Source organism: Solanum lycopersicum, chromosome 11, assembly GCF_036512215.1.
Source record: "Solanum lycopersicum chromosome 11, SLM_r2.1".
NCBI lineage: Eukaryota > Viridiplantae > Streptophyta > Magnoliopsida > Solanales > Solanaceae > Solanum > Solanum lycopersicum.
This window is the reverse complement of record NC_090810.1, coordinates 2522540-2533320: the sequence shown is the minus strand read 5'-3', so window position 1 is coordinate 2533320 and position 10781 is coordinate 2522540. Positions and strand designations below refer to the sequence as shown.

Here is a 10781-nt window from a genome sequence, read left to right as displayed (position 1 = left end):
AGACCATGTAACAGCTAAACCAAATTTCTTTTGTTTAATCACCAAAAGAAAATTATTGCTCAATACATATTAACTGATAAATATAAAACTCAATGATGAGAATTGACAAGGATACAAATAGTTGTTGATCTATTTTGAAGAATCCCCTCAATAATCTAGTGTACCATTTATGCTTAATATCCTGAAAATTTTGAAATATAGTTTTACAGAAACCAGAGGAGGAGCTTTGGTTTTTGGAATAAACCGTAATGTTTGGGCCAACTTTTGCACACCTCGACTAATTCTGCAGGGTATCTGCTACAACGTTCTACCAGCGAGGAGAGACCTTCATACTACTGTGAAATCTTTAACAGCAAGAGGTTCATACCATTGTGGACCAAATCCAGCAGCTTTTCTTGCTTGCTCATTAAAAGGAGGTTTCAATGGCCCTCTGAAATATGTCCTCACAGTGGAATGGAACTTTTGAATCACTTCATTGTCTACATTACTAGTTTCTTCTGAAGGAATATCACTCAGATTTGGATTTTTTGATCTTACGCAAAGATACTTGAACCATTTGACTCCTGCAGCGCAGTGAGTTATTTCTTCTGGATACACCACATTCTCCAGTAACTCAGCTGTTTCACTATCACCACCATTGCGGAAACGGGATATTGTTGTTGGAATCACATCAAGTCCTCTGGCCTACATTATCAGAAAATGTGAAGTCATCAACCTAGTATCAATATAAAAAAAAGTGAAAGTGATTCTACAAAAGTAGAATGATGATGAACTGCATAAAACAAGCCTTTGATTAATACTTTTAAGTTATGCTTATATTTAAGACTTATGATATCTATCATACATGTCTTAATACGTCTAACCACATGAAATCACTTTATTACACCCTGGTTATCATGTTAAACTGGAAAACTACTCGAGGATCGCTAGTGTCGGCGGTGAACGTCATGTTAGGAAATAGGAATAAACAAATCACTGAGGCTATAACCTAGTTCATCAAAATAACTGAGGTTATAATGATATCACAATTGCAAAATTGCAGCTGCTTGTTAAAATCCACCCTGTTATGATCATGAATATGATGACAAGTGGCACCAGATAGCTCTAGTTTGCAGACTGTTAACTGTAATCATGTTATAGATTTATGTAACATAACGGAATTAAAGTGACAATAAATAGTTGAAAAAACTCATGAATGAGGGGCCTTAAATTCTTGAGTTTGTTCAATTCTGGGTTGTTTCACATTAGTATAAACTACAAGTTACAGTCAGCTCTTACATTATGAATGTTTCACGTTAAAATGGACGCATTCCATAGTGCAAAGGAATTTTCTGGAATAAACCCTTATTTTAGAGGCTTATGGATTTTATCATCAAAATTATTGACAAAAGGAAAGGCATAAAGTGGTGTTCAAGCTTAATCATTTGAGACTTCACAAAGAAAATATCTTTTTGTTACTTCATTCATAAATATCCAGATTTCTTTTATAAGGTGTAAGAGATGAAGAGAGAACCTCATGAACACAGTGTTCAATAGCCAAACGAGCCAACAGATCGCTAGAAGTAGCAATGGCTGAATCCCACAGGCCATCATGAGCAGGTAAAGCTCCATAGAATGAACCTAGTTCCTTAAGCCGTGCTGCAAGTAGAGTAAAATGCCGCCCTTCATCTTGAGCAACCTTTACAAAATCAGTGAAAAACTCTCTTGGCATTGACTGCTGCTTGCCGAATCGAGCAACTATATCCTGTAAGACGACCAATGACATATATAATCATCCAGGGATAGTTACTCAATAATTGCATTTGACAAGTGGGACTCAAAAATGCATAAATGTGTCCAAGAATGAATCATCAAATAGAGGTACCATCCACCATGCTAAGTCACAACAGCACTAACAACCTTGTTAAACGTTTCTTTATCCACGAGTAATTATACAGTGTAGGCAGGGCCATCATCTACAACTTAAGTTACATATATATAGTTATAGGAACACACACAGAAAGACACTAAGTTCAAATCTGATTGTCACAGTGAAAATTGTGTGTGCAGTTGGTACCCATACTCACTGGCTGACTGCCTGTATTTAGTAACTTCTTTGCAACTTGCAAGAACAACACCATTTCTCTTCCCATTTCTAGTGCAAAACAATACATCCCACTAGAGAAATTATATCTAGTCTACTATTTTGCAAGACTAGTACTACAACAACAACATACCCATTATAATCCCACAAGTGTATCTGGAGAGCGTTCGATGACCTTACCCCATAAAAGGTTAGAGAGACTGTTTCTAGTAGACCCTCGGCTCAAAAGAGACGTTTTTTTGACGCAGATTGCAAGAAAATATGACAACATAGAGCAAGATACATGACAAATGAAGCAATACTATTCGAAAAATCTCAGCATACTAATACCTACTCTATTACTAATTCATCTTATCATTTTACACCCTACAAATGTCTTCACAAGCTAATACTTGGCAATACATAACCAAAGTAGAGGAAACAAAGGAAATAAGGAAATTTTTTAAATTACCCAAGACAAATCAATAGCCCAGCTTTCAGTGTGTACAAGACTATGTACAATGGCCTGTCTACTCTGCAAGCTTCCTGCTTTTCCAAGCTTAGGCATGAGACTTGGTGACACCAACTTCACCTGTTCATCATTATAAGCATTTCCCAGAAAATTTAACACACAAAAATAGTAAAACAAGCATTTGGGTCACTTGGGCATTTCATCGAACAGGTAATAGACATAACAAACAAGAATTTGAGCTTAAGCAGAAATCATTACATTTGTAAGACGGGCTGGACGATCAGGAACAGGGAGTTCTTCAGCAGGATTATAAGGCTGAGAAATGAGACCTTGCAGCCATCTGTTTGCTACTTCGTCACCAATGCGAGCTTTCTCAACAGGGTCAGCAGTGTTGAGAACTCGCAGCGCCGCTTCAACAAGAGTCTCTTCTGTACTCATCAGTCTGAAAAGGAAAATATGGGAAGAGAATGTGTCATTCCTATAAGAAAGGTGATGTTGTGTTCAAAGGGACTCAAATTCGAAAACTCTTGAAAGAGCTATTCGATTAAATTTGAATTCGTACTAGGGTTCACAATTGGATAGTAAAACGCGCTTTAACAAAGGCGCTCTTGTGTTCATGGGACATGAATTCAAGACATTTGGTTAAGAGTTATCCGATTAAATTTGGATGCGCTAGGATCCACATTAGATAGTAAAACACTTTTTAACCAAGGTGATTCTGTGTTCAAGAGACTCGAATTTGAGGCCTCTAGTTAAGAGCTATTTGACTAAACTTAGATTCGCGCTAGGGTCCATATGGTATAGTAAAGGGCTCTTAACAAAGGTGATTATGTGTTCAAGGGATTCAAATTTGAGACCTCTAGTTAAGAGCTACCCGAGTAAATTTAAATTCACGCTATGCTCCATATTTGATAATAAAGCTCACTTTAATAAAGGTGATTATGTGTTCAAGAGAGTCGAATTCGAAACTTTTGGTTAAGAGCTACCCAACTAAATTTGGATTCGCTTTAGGGCACACGTTCGATGATAAAACACTTTCAAACAAAGACAATTTTTTATTCAAGGGGATTTAAATTTGATATCTCTGATTAAAAGGTATCAGACTAAATCCAAACTTTTACGTAGGAAAGTCCCACATTTGAAAGTAAAATATTCCTAATTAAAGTGAGTTTGTACCCCGAAACTTAAACATGTATTGCACAATATATGTTATTTTTAATAAAAGTAAATCAAACATTGCATAAGAAGTAATCTTAATATAACTAATCCTATTAAATAGGATAATCATTTGATCCAACAAATCAAACAATGAAGTATAACCAATCCCGACATAACTAATTGCATCGTCACTAATATTTCTTATTTAATATTATTCTTATATACTCTAATAAACGAACCCTATAAATGCTATCAATAGGTTAATTATTTTTTAGGTATAGTATAAATATTGACATAGAGATAAAAATAAGTTTAAATCCTAAACAGAGAAGCACGGAAAATACCTCTAAATTTGAAGCGTCTTAATAGTTTCATCCTTAAAATATTGACAATTTTTAAAAAACACCCTTATACTTGACTAATTAAATTTTAATATACCTCCGATCTCTCTACATATATGAAATATATCCCAAAATTCTCGCTAAAAATTCTACATCTTTTATTATATCATATAACAAATCGAGAATATATTTAAGTTTAATATAATTCAAACACGAAATTAACATTTCACCCTAAAATTAGAGATATTTTTAGTAGTTTTCTCAATCTTTGTATTTTTATTTAAATAAAAAAACACAAAATCAAATCAGCCCAATAAAAAAAAGTTGAATTAAATGAAGAGCAACTATGGCTGTTACAAGTGAACGAGAGCAGTAGGGTTTTTGTGTGGGTTTTAGAGGCGATGATGATGATGGCGAATTCATTCCCGATTCACAGACCTGCCGAGTCAACTCACCATCGACTTCTCGATTTCGTCAAAAATGTGCTTATCGGTATCTTCGTCTCCCCATATGCCACTGTATGTACTCTTTACTCTCACTACTATGCTTCACTTGTAATGTTATGGCGGAGATACACCTTCGTTTTGCTCAAAATCTCTACTTGTAGTTGAAAATTCACTTGATATGTATGGTTACTTGATACCTGTGGGAGGTTGCAGCGTATTAGGTAGAATTAGTCAATTTTTATGTTTTTTTTTTTAAAAAAAAACATGAATCAAGTAAAATGCAGTTTCTAGAATGTAGAACTCATAAATTCAAAATTCTAGTTCGGCGGGTGTTGATGTATATGGAAAATTTCTGATACATGTATTATGTAGGTATGTGATATGTATTGTGGAAAAGTACCTGATGTGGAGAAGTGGGATGAAGCTCAAATTGGTCACTATATTGGCATTGGTAGGATGATCATTACTCTTCTGTTTCATTTTTTTTCTTAAGAAGAGCATCTTGAATAATTTTATGGGTGCTTGTTACCTCTGGACATGCTTACCTTAGGGGAGGAGGCATAGATGTGCAATTGAATCCCGTTTGTTGAAAAATTATACTATTGAAATAGGGAAAAATGATATCTTTTTGATTCTCTTGGCATAAGAATTTCTTTTTGAATCCCCTTGTTAGAATTACCAGCTAGTACCTCTCACCAACAAAGTTACCGGGTAACTCTGTCCACCAAAGGCTTTAATGTATGCGAATAACTGACTTAGCGTTAAGCCTGAGATACACAAACACATTGTATATATATGTGCAAACACACAATACACTTGCACATATATACTCATACATAGTATCTATTTTATTTTGTATGACACTCTTCCTCTTTTGTGATTCTAAAGAAAATTGACATGTCTTTGTCATCAGAAACTTTTTAATTTTGTCATTTTTTTATTTTCCCTTAACGCCATGCTTTTACTGATATCAATAATATGTTTAGGAACAAGATACTAAAGGTGCTTTGGTATATCACACACACACACACACACACACACATATAGCTTATGCATAAAAAATCTTTCTTTCTTAAACTCCGCATACAGTCAAACTCCCTCATATTAATTGAACCTGAGAGAAGTACATAGATACCCACTGATTGTAGCTTAAAATTTGGAACTGTGTTGAATAGATGTGGAAGCTTCGGGAGTGAATGAAGTGAAGGAAGCGTGGGAGAGTCAGCGGAAGGCTTACACATCTGAGTTCATTGAGCTCGATCTTTGTATTGTGAGTTCAACAACTATTCCTTTTCTGGACGTATTTTATTTGGTCTATGCTAATTGAACTTGTGAATCCAGTATTCTGTTGGTTTTCATTATCAGATTCTGTTTGGCAGTTGGTTTGCTGCTTTATATTTTACTCTCGATCAATTTCTGTTGGCTGTTTTAAGTAAAATAGCCAAGAGCGTTGAAGTGTTATCTACCTCACCTCCAAGGCTGAAATGAGCTTTTCCTGTGAAAGATTGAATCCTCAACCCCTCCCCACTTAACTGATATAGTTCGCATTTCAAGTAGTCAGTGTGCAAGTACCTATTTGGTCTCTTGCCGTTCCTTTTGTTTTGTCGAAATTTGTTTTAGTGCCTTGATTCTTCTTATCCTTTTTCTTATTTGTGTGACTGGTTGCTTTTCAGCAATTCAGAGCAGTGTTATTGAGTAAATTGTTTGCTCCTGTTAATATTGCCTTTATGTGTGATGTCATCAACAGAAAGCCGAACTGTATGGATGTTTATTGTGTTCTCAGTTATGAGGTTTGTTGTATGTTTCTGTCTAGTTGGCAATTATATGAGTGTACATTTTTGTGCAGGAAGATATAGAATCATTTTGGAAGGACAAGGAAAAGCAGGCCGATGTTGTTTTCTGCATGCACAATTTACAGGTTAGCTGTTCTTGTACTAGTGTCTTCTTTATATACACTTCTAGCATCTGTTAGTTGCATTGACATTAATCTGATATTTACTTGCAGGCGTGCTTTGATAGTGAAGAGAAAGCAAGGAGGCTATTGCATAATGTATCAGCTTTGCTTAAACCTGGGGGTTACTTTCTTGGTATTACTCCTGACTCATCTACTATATGGTACGAAACTGAAATCGGATGACTGATTCACATATTTGTAGTATATATTCTCTTCATTTGCTGAAGTGGGGTGGGGTGGGGGACTGCAAAGTGGGGGGTCTTTTTAATGCTTTAAACTAGCTTTTGTTGTCACTGGTGTTATTAAAAAACCATAGATTTGTGGCTTAAATTTTAAAGCGATAAAATGAGGTGAAGTATGGGGTTATTGCTTCATGGATGATGCATTCAAACAAAAATGCACAAAGTGATCCAAATGTACGACGATTTAGATGAAATGTTTTGTATCCATCAAGTCTGGTTTAGATGAAATGTTTTTAGAGCTAGGTTTCTACTTTCCTTATGTTAAACTTTTAATTTTTGTGCACTGGGTTACCTTTCCTATTGTCAATCACAAAACATACATGCTTAATCTTTTCCAATAATTCATGCATCAGTTTACCAACTATAATATTATCTTATTATTGCTCTTTCAAAAACACTCAACAATGCTTTAGTACCTTAGTGCCTACACTAAAGAGCTCTTAAGTGAGGTGAAGCACACAACCTGGATTTAACTGAGCCTGAGAGGAATGGAGGATAGCAGAATCTCTAGGTGTTTGGACATCATAGTAAGTCATGATTCTTCATAGTGATAATTGACATTATTCAACAAATTGAGAAAGAAAAAGATAAGTTCGTTGTTTATGGGCTGTAAAATCCTTTTATCAATATCTCAGTTTCCTTTTTGTAGTACCCTCTTTGTACTTATTTATCAGTAAACACTAAACACTTAACCTTATAAAAAAGAAACGATCAATATAACCTTATAAAAAAGAAACGATCAATATCTCATTTTTGTAAGTAGTTGGGTTGTCTATCCCTCTTGCTTCTGTAATTGCCTTTATACATTAGATACACATTAGTTACATTTTCTGGATGAAGTATGACATATAAGTAAGAGGCATACTTCAGAATCTATAGCTTGTTTCATGTGCTTTCTTTTGTTCATTTCTTGCCTTTTGCGGGTATTGTAAGTATGCTGATTTCTTGATCAGAGTGTGTTTATTTCTTATATGCCGTTGAATATATATTTTTTCAACTCATAAAAGTATATTGCAATAAGATGATTTGTAAGTCTAGTTGGCATGGGGATCTTATTTGGTTCAAGGCTTTGTTGAGATCCACTCATGCTGGTTCTGTCTCTCTTTGTATAAGTTATTTTATCTCAAGATTCTGCTAAATCTTGTTTGGTTGTTTGCACTCCATTTGACCATGTGGTTGTCATAGGGCAAAGTACCAGAAGAATGTTGAAGCATACCATAATAGGAGCGGTGGGATGAAACCAAACATTGTTCCTAGTTGTATTAGATCAGAAAATTACATGATCACTTTCGAGGTTGAGGAAGAAAAGTATGGAATCCACTTGGCACCCACTTATGTTTGTTCTTAATGCGTCTCTTTTGAGCGATTAATTATGTTTATGTTGTGAATTGGATTTCAGGTTTCCTTTCTTTGGTAAGAAGTATCAATTGAAGTTTGCAAGTGACATCTCTGCTGAAACCCAATGTTTGGTTCATTTTCCAAGCCTGCTCAGGTTAATGCAGCAATATTCCCTGTCAAATTTCAATTGGGTTTGTTGTGTTCTGTTACCTTCACCCCACCCCATATCTCTCTCTATATTTCACTTGAGACCCCTTTGTTGAACTCCACTTTTCTTAGTAAGCCCTGCCATCAGGGAGGAACCCTGACATGCCTCCAATCATGATCCACTATGATAGTTCTATTTTTCCAATGTTCAACTATTTGAAATCACGCCTTTTCAGATATGGGAATAACCAAACTTGTTCTCGTAATGTGAATTTGGGTATTCTATTTCACAATGTTCTACAGATCTAGTAGGTTATCTGTATGCTTCTTTGGTTTGTTTGTGTGATTTTTTGAGTTTCAGATGTCAACATTTGTGCTCTTGCATTTCCAAAATGGGAAGAAATATTTTAGCTTAGCTTATTTTCTTATCCTGTCAATGTAAATAAATCCTATAATTAACTTGTAAAGTCATATTCCTCAGGTTGGCGAGAGAGGCTGGCCTTGAGCACACGGAGATTCAGAACTTGACAGATTTTTATGATGATAACAGGTAATAGATTGTAACTTACAACTTCACCATCATGGCTGTTTCATTTTGCTTGTTTACCATCTTAATCTATCATATGAAATTACCTGAATTTTTATCACATCATTGATGAAGCCATGAAGGTAAAGTGATGATTCTCTTGAAGTTTAACTTTAAAATGTGATAGTTTATTGCATAGGGAATTTATATTCTTCATGGCAATGCACATGCCAAAAAGTAGTGTATACATGCCTTGCATAGTACTCAGATGGATGTATTATTGGGTGGGAACCCAACTTCAGATCAACTTTTATCATGTTGTGAAGTGTTCAGTCTTTGTCTCACCAAGTACACCATAATATTTCCTAGCAAGTGCGGAAGAAAATGGTTTCCCATCACTTGATCATTTTTCCTACCTTTTAAGAATTTAATGGGTCACTTATAGTATACTGATTTTATTTTTCTAATTATGTCTACTTTTCCTTTTCTTTTGGTTGTTAAAATTTATTGATTTCTTTAGAAGGTTTATGAGGGTTGTTAGCTGGACAGGAATAACTCCAGCATGGAATTATTGCTTAAATTAAGGTTTAACATACCACAGTTCTATTATTTTTAGCAGAAATAACTGATAGTTTGATAAAGTTGCTTCATTTATTTAGCCTTTTTGGTGCTATTTTCTTACATTATTAGTAGTGTCTGTTGTTTAGACCATTGTTTCAAGCATGTTTAGTCTCCAAATAAAGTTCTTCTGATTAATTTCTTTAATCAGAACAGCTGATCCTTCCTTCATTTTACTCCATTCATAGAGCACAATTTCTCGGAATGCTACAAGACGCCGGTCATAACTTTTTTGATCCCAGGGGCAGACTTCTTCCCAGATCGTATGACGTTTTAGGTAATCAGATTATTCACTGCATTGACCATCCACTAAAATCTGGTTCTGGTCGTGTATTACAACATCCTCCACTCATATCCTCCTATCCTTGCGGTATTTTTCTTATGCAGGTCTATACACCACATTCATATTTCAAAAGCATGATCCGGATATTGCACCTCCACTTACAACTCCATTTTTGCCTGTTGGAAGCCACTATCTTGATGAGGTAAGGTTTCTACTCCACTTTTGAGGTATTTGTTCGATTTGATTAGATCTTCATCCTGTGTGTAGGCAGCATAATTATTCATGGAAAGTCCGCATAATTTATGGTTGGGAAATAAACGATCCATCCTATTGAATGATTGTTTGATTCTTTGGATTAGCAGCATCTTGGTTGAAAGAAACTATCTACAGGAGTGGTTTCTTGGCAGAGGACATGCTTGTACTTTGCTACTTTCTATTACCAGGCTTTCAATGTTATTCCTAGTAGTCTACTGTATAATTTAAGCTCGTCTCCTCGTGATCCAGATGGAATGGCAAGTCATTTTGTGGAATGAAGAGGAGAATGGACAGACTGATTCGTCTATAGGGTTAGGCAAGATAACTGAGCAAAAAGGGATTTTAGGTCCTGGTCCTGCAGAATTACGTTTCCCCGAAGCTATTTGATGTGATAGAGTAGACATTGGATGGAAGTTTGAAGGATCACGTCAGAAGAGGCGTGACCTCCTGGCGTTGAATTATTATATCCTTCGTTTTGTTGTACAATGGATATAGACATTTTGATTAGTAGGTTGGCTTGTTGTATATAGAATAGATCCCTTTTAGGAACTAGCCAATCAATGTACTAATTAACCATTGGAAGATTCATCTTCACTGGCTTGACGAAAATTGAACAGCTTCCTTCATGTAGTCATAGATGTCAAGTGATTTCGAGGTTACATTTTTTGACTGGAAGTGTTTGTCAATTTTATTTGATAATGTGAGTGTTGAGCAGCTAATGGCCTGTATGTTGCTATAGGTATTGACACTTAGTTGTGAATGAGTAAAACACACACACACACTCACGCCAATGATTTTTCTGCATAACAATAACATACTTAGTGTGATGGTATATATCTATGACTTCTCCGCATTAGTGTGATGGTATATATCTATGACTTCTCCGCAAAACTTTCGCTCTCTTTTGTCAAACAAGTTCGATGATTTTTTCGCATAACA

The 10781-nt window shown here is 35.4% G+C and overlaps 2 protein-coding genes across 6 annotated transcripts; one reads left to right on the top strand and one right to left on the bottom strand.

The window, feature by feature from the left end:
- Nucleotides 1-52: 52 nt before the first annotated feature.
- LOC101256734 (uncharacterized) lies at nucleotides 53-3320 on the bottom strand. Its single transcript, XM_004249963.5, has 4 exons — nucleotides 2793-3320; nucleotides 2535-2654; nucleotides 1514-1744; nucleotides 53-684 (listed from the first exon to the last, which is right to left on the bottom strand). The coding sequence occupies exons 1-4, from the start codon at nucleotides 2970-2972 to the stop codon at nucleotides 328-330; spliced, it is 888 nt and encodes a 295-aa protein (XP_004250011.1). The 5' UTR covers nucleotides 2973-3320; the 3' UTR covers nucleotides 53-327.
- Nucleotides 3321-4339: 1019 nt separating this feature from the next.
- On the top strand, nucleotides 4340-10561 carry LOC101256441 (mRNA cap guanine-N7 methyltransferase 2). 5 transcript variants are annotated; one of them, XR_011212604.1, is made up of 11 exons: nucleotides 4340-4551; nucleotides 4852-4930; nucleotides 5655-5749; nucleotides 6326-6397; nucleotides 6485-6594; nucleotides 7861-7983; nucleotides 8075-8167; nucleotides 8642-8710; nucleotides 9456-9581; nucleotides 9692-9789; nucleotides 10092-10561. XR_011212604.1 is itself a non-coding variant. In XM_004249962.5 (11 exons), the coding sequence occupies exons 1-11, from the start codon at nucleotides 4435-4437 to the stop codon at nucleotides 10227-10229; spliced, it is 1083 nt and encodes a 360-aa protein (XP_004250010.1). In that variant the 5' UTR covers nucleotides 4341-4434; the 3' UTR covers nucleotides 10230-10561. The 5 variants fall into 5 exon arrangements, 2 of the variants coding, with proteins under 2 accessions (XP_004250010.1, XP_010312579.1); XR_011212605.1 differs by having other exon boundaries at nucleotides 4341-4551; nucleotides 9461-9581; XR_011212606.1 differs by having other exon boundaries at nucleotides 4341-4551; nucleotides 9461-9581; nucleotides 9950-10561.
- The last annotated feature ends 220 nt before the right edge of the window (nucleotides 10562-10781 follow it).

Excerpts from the sequence above, each read along its gene's own strand:
- LOC101256734 (XM_004249963.5), bottom strand. The coding sequence starts at position 2,972 with ATGAGTACAGAAGAGACTCTTGTTGAAGCGGCGCTGCGAGTTCTCAAC. Across the intron at positions 2,655-2,792 it reads GTCCAGCCCGTCTTACAAAT|GTGAAGTTGGTGTCACCAAG; the intron begins GTAATGATTTCT and ends AATGATGAACAG. Across the intron at positions 1,745-2,534 it reads GGGCTATTGATTTGTCTTGG|GATATAGTTGCTCGATTCGG; the intron begins GTAATTTAAAAA and ends GTCGTCTTACAG.
- LOC101256441 (XM_004249962.5), top strand. The coding sequence starts at position 4,435 with ATGATGATGATGGCGAATTCATTCCCGATTCACAGACCTGCCGAGTCA. Across the intron at positions 6,595-7,860 it reads CCTGACTCATCTACTATATG|GGCAAAGTACCAGAAGAATG; the intron begins GTACGAAACTGA and ends TGGTTGTCATAG. Across the intron at positions 8,168-8,641 it reads CATTTTCCAAGCCTGCTCAG|GTTGGCGAGAGAGGCTGGCC; the intron begins GTTAATGCAGCA and ends CATATTCCTCAG.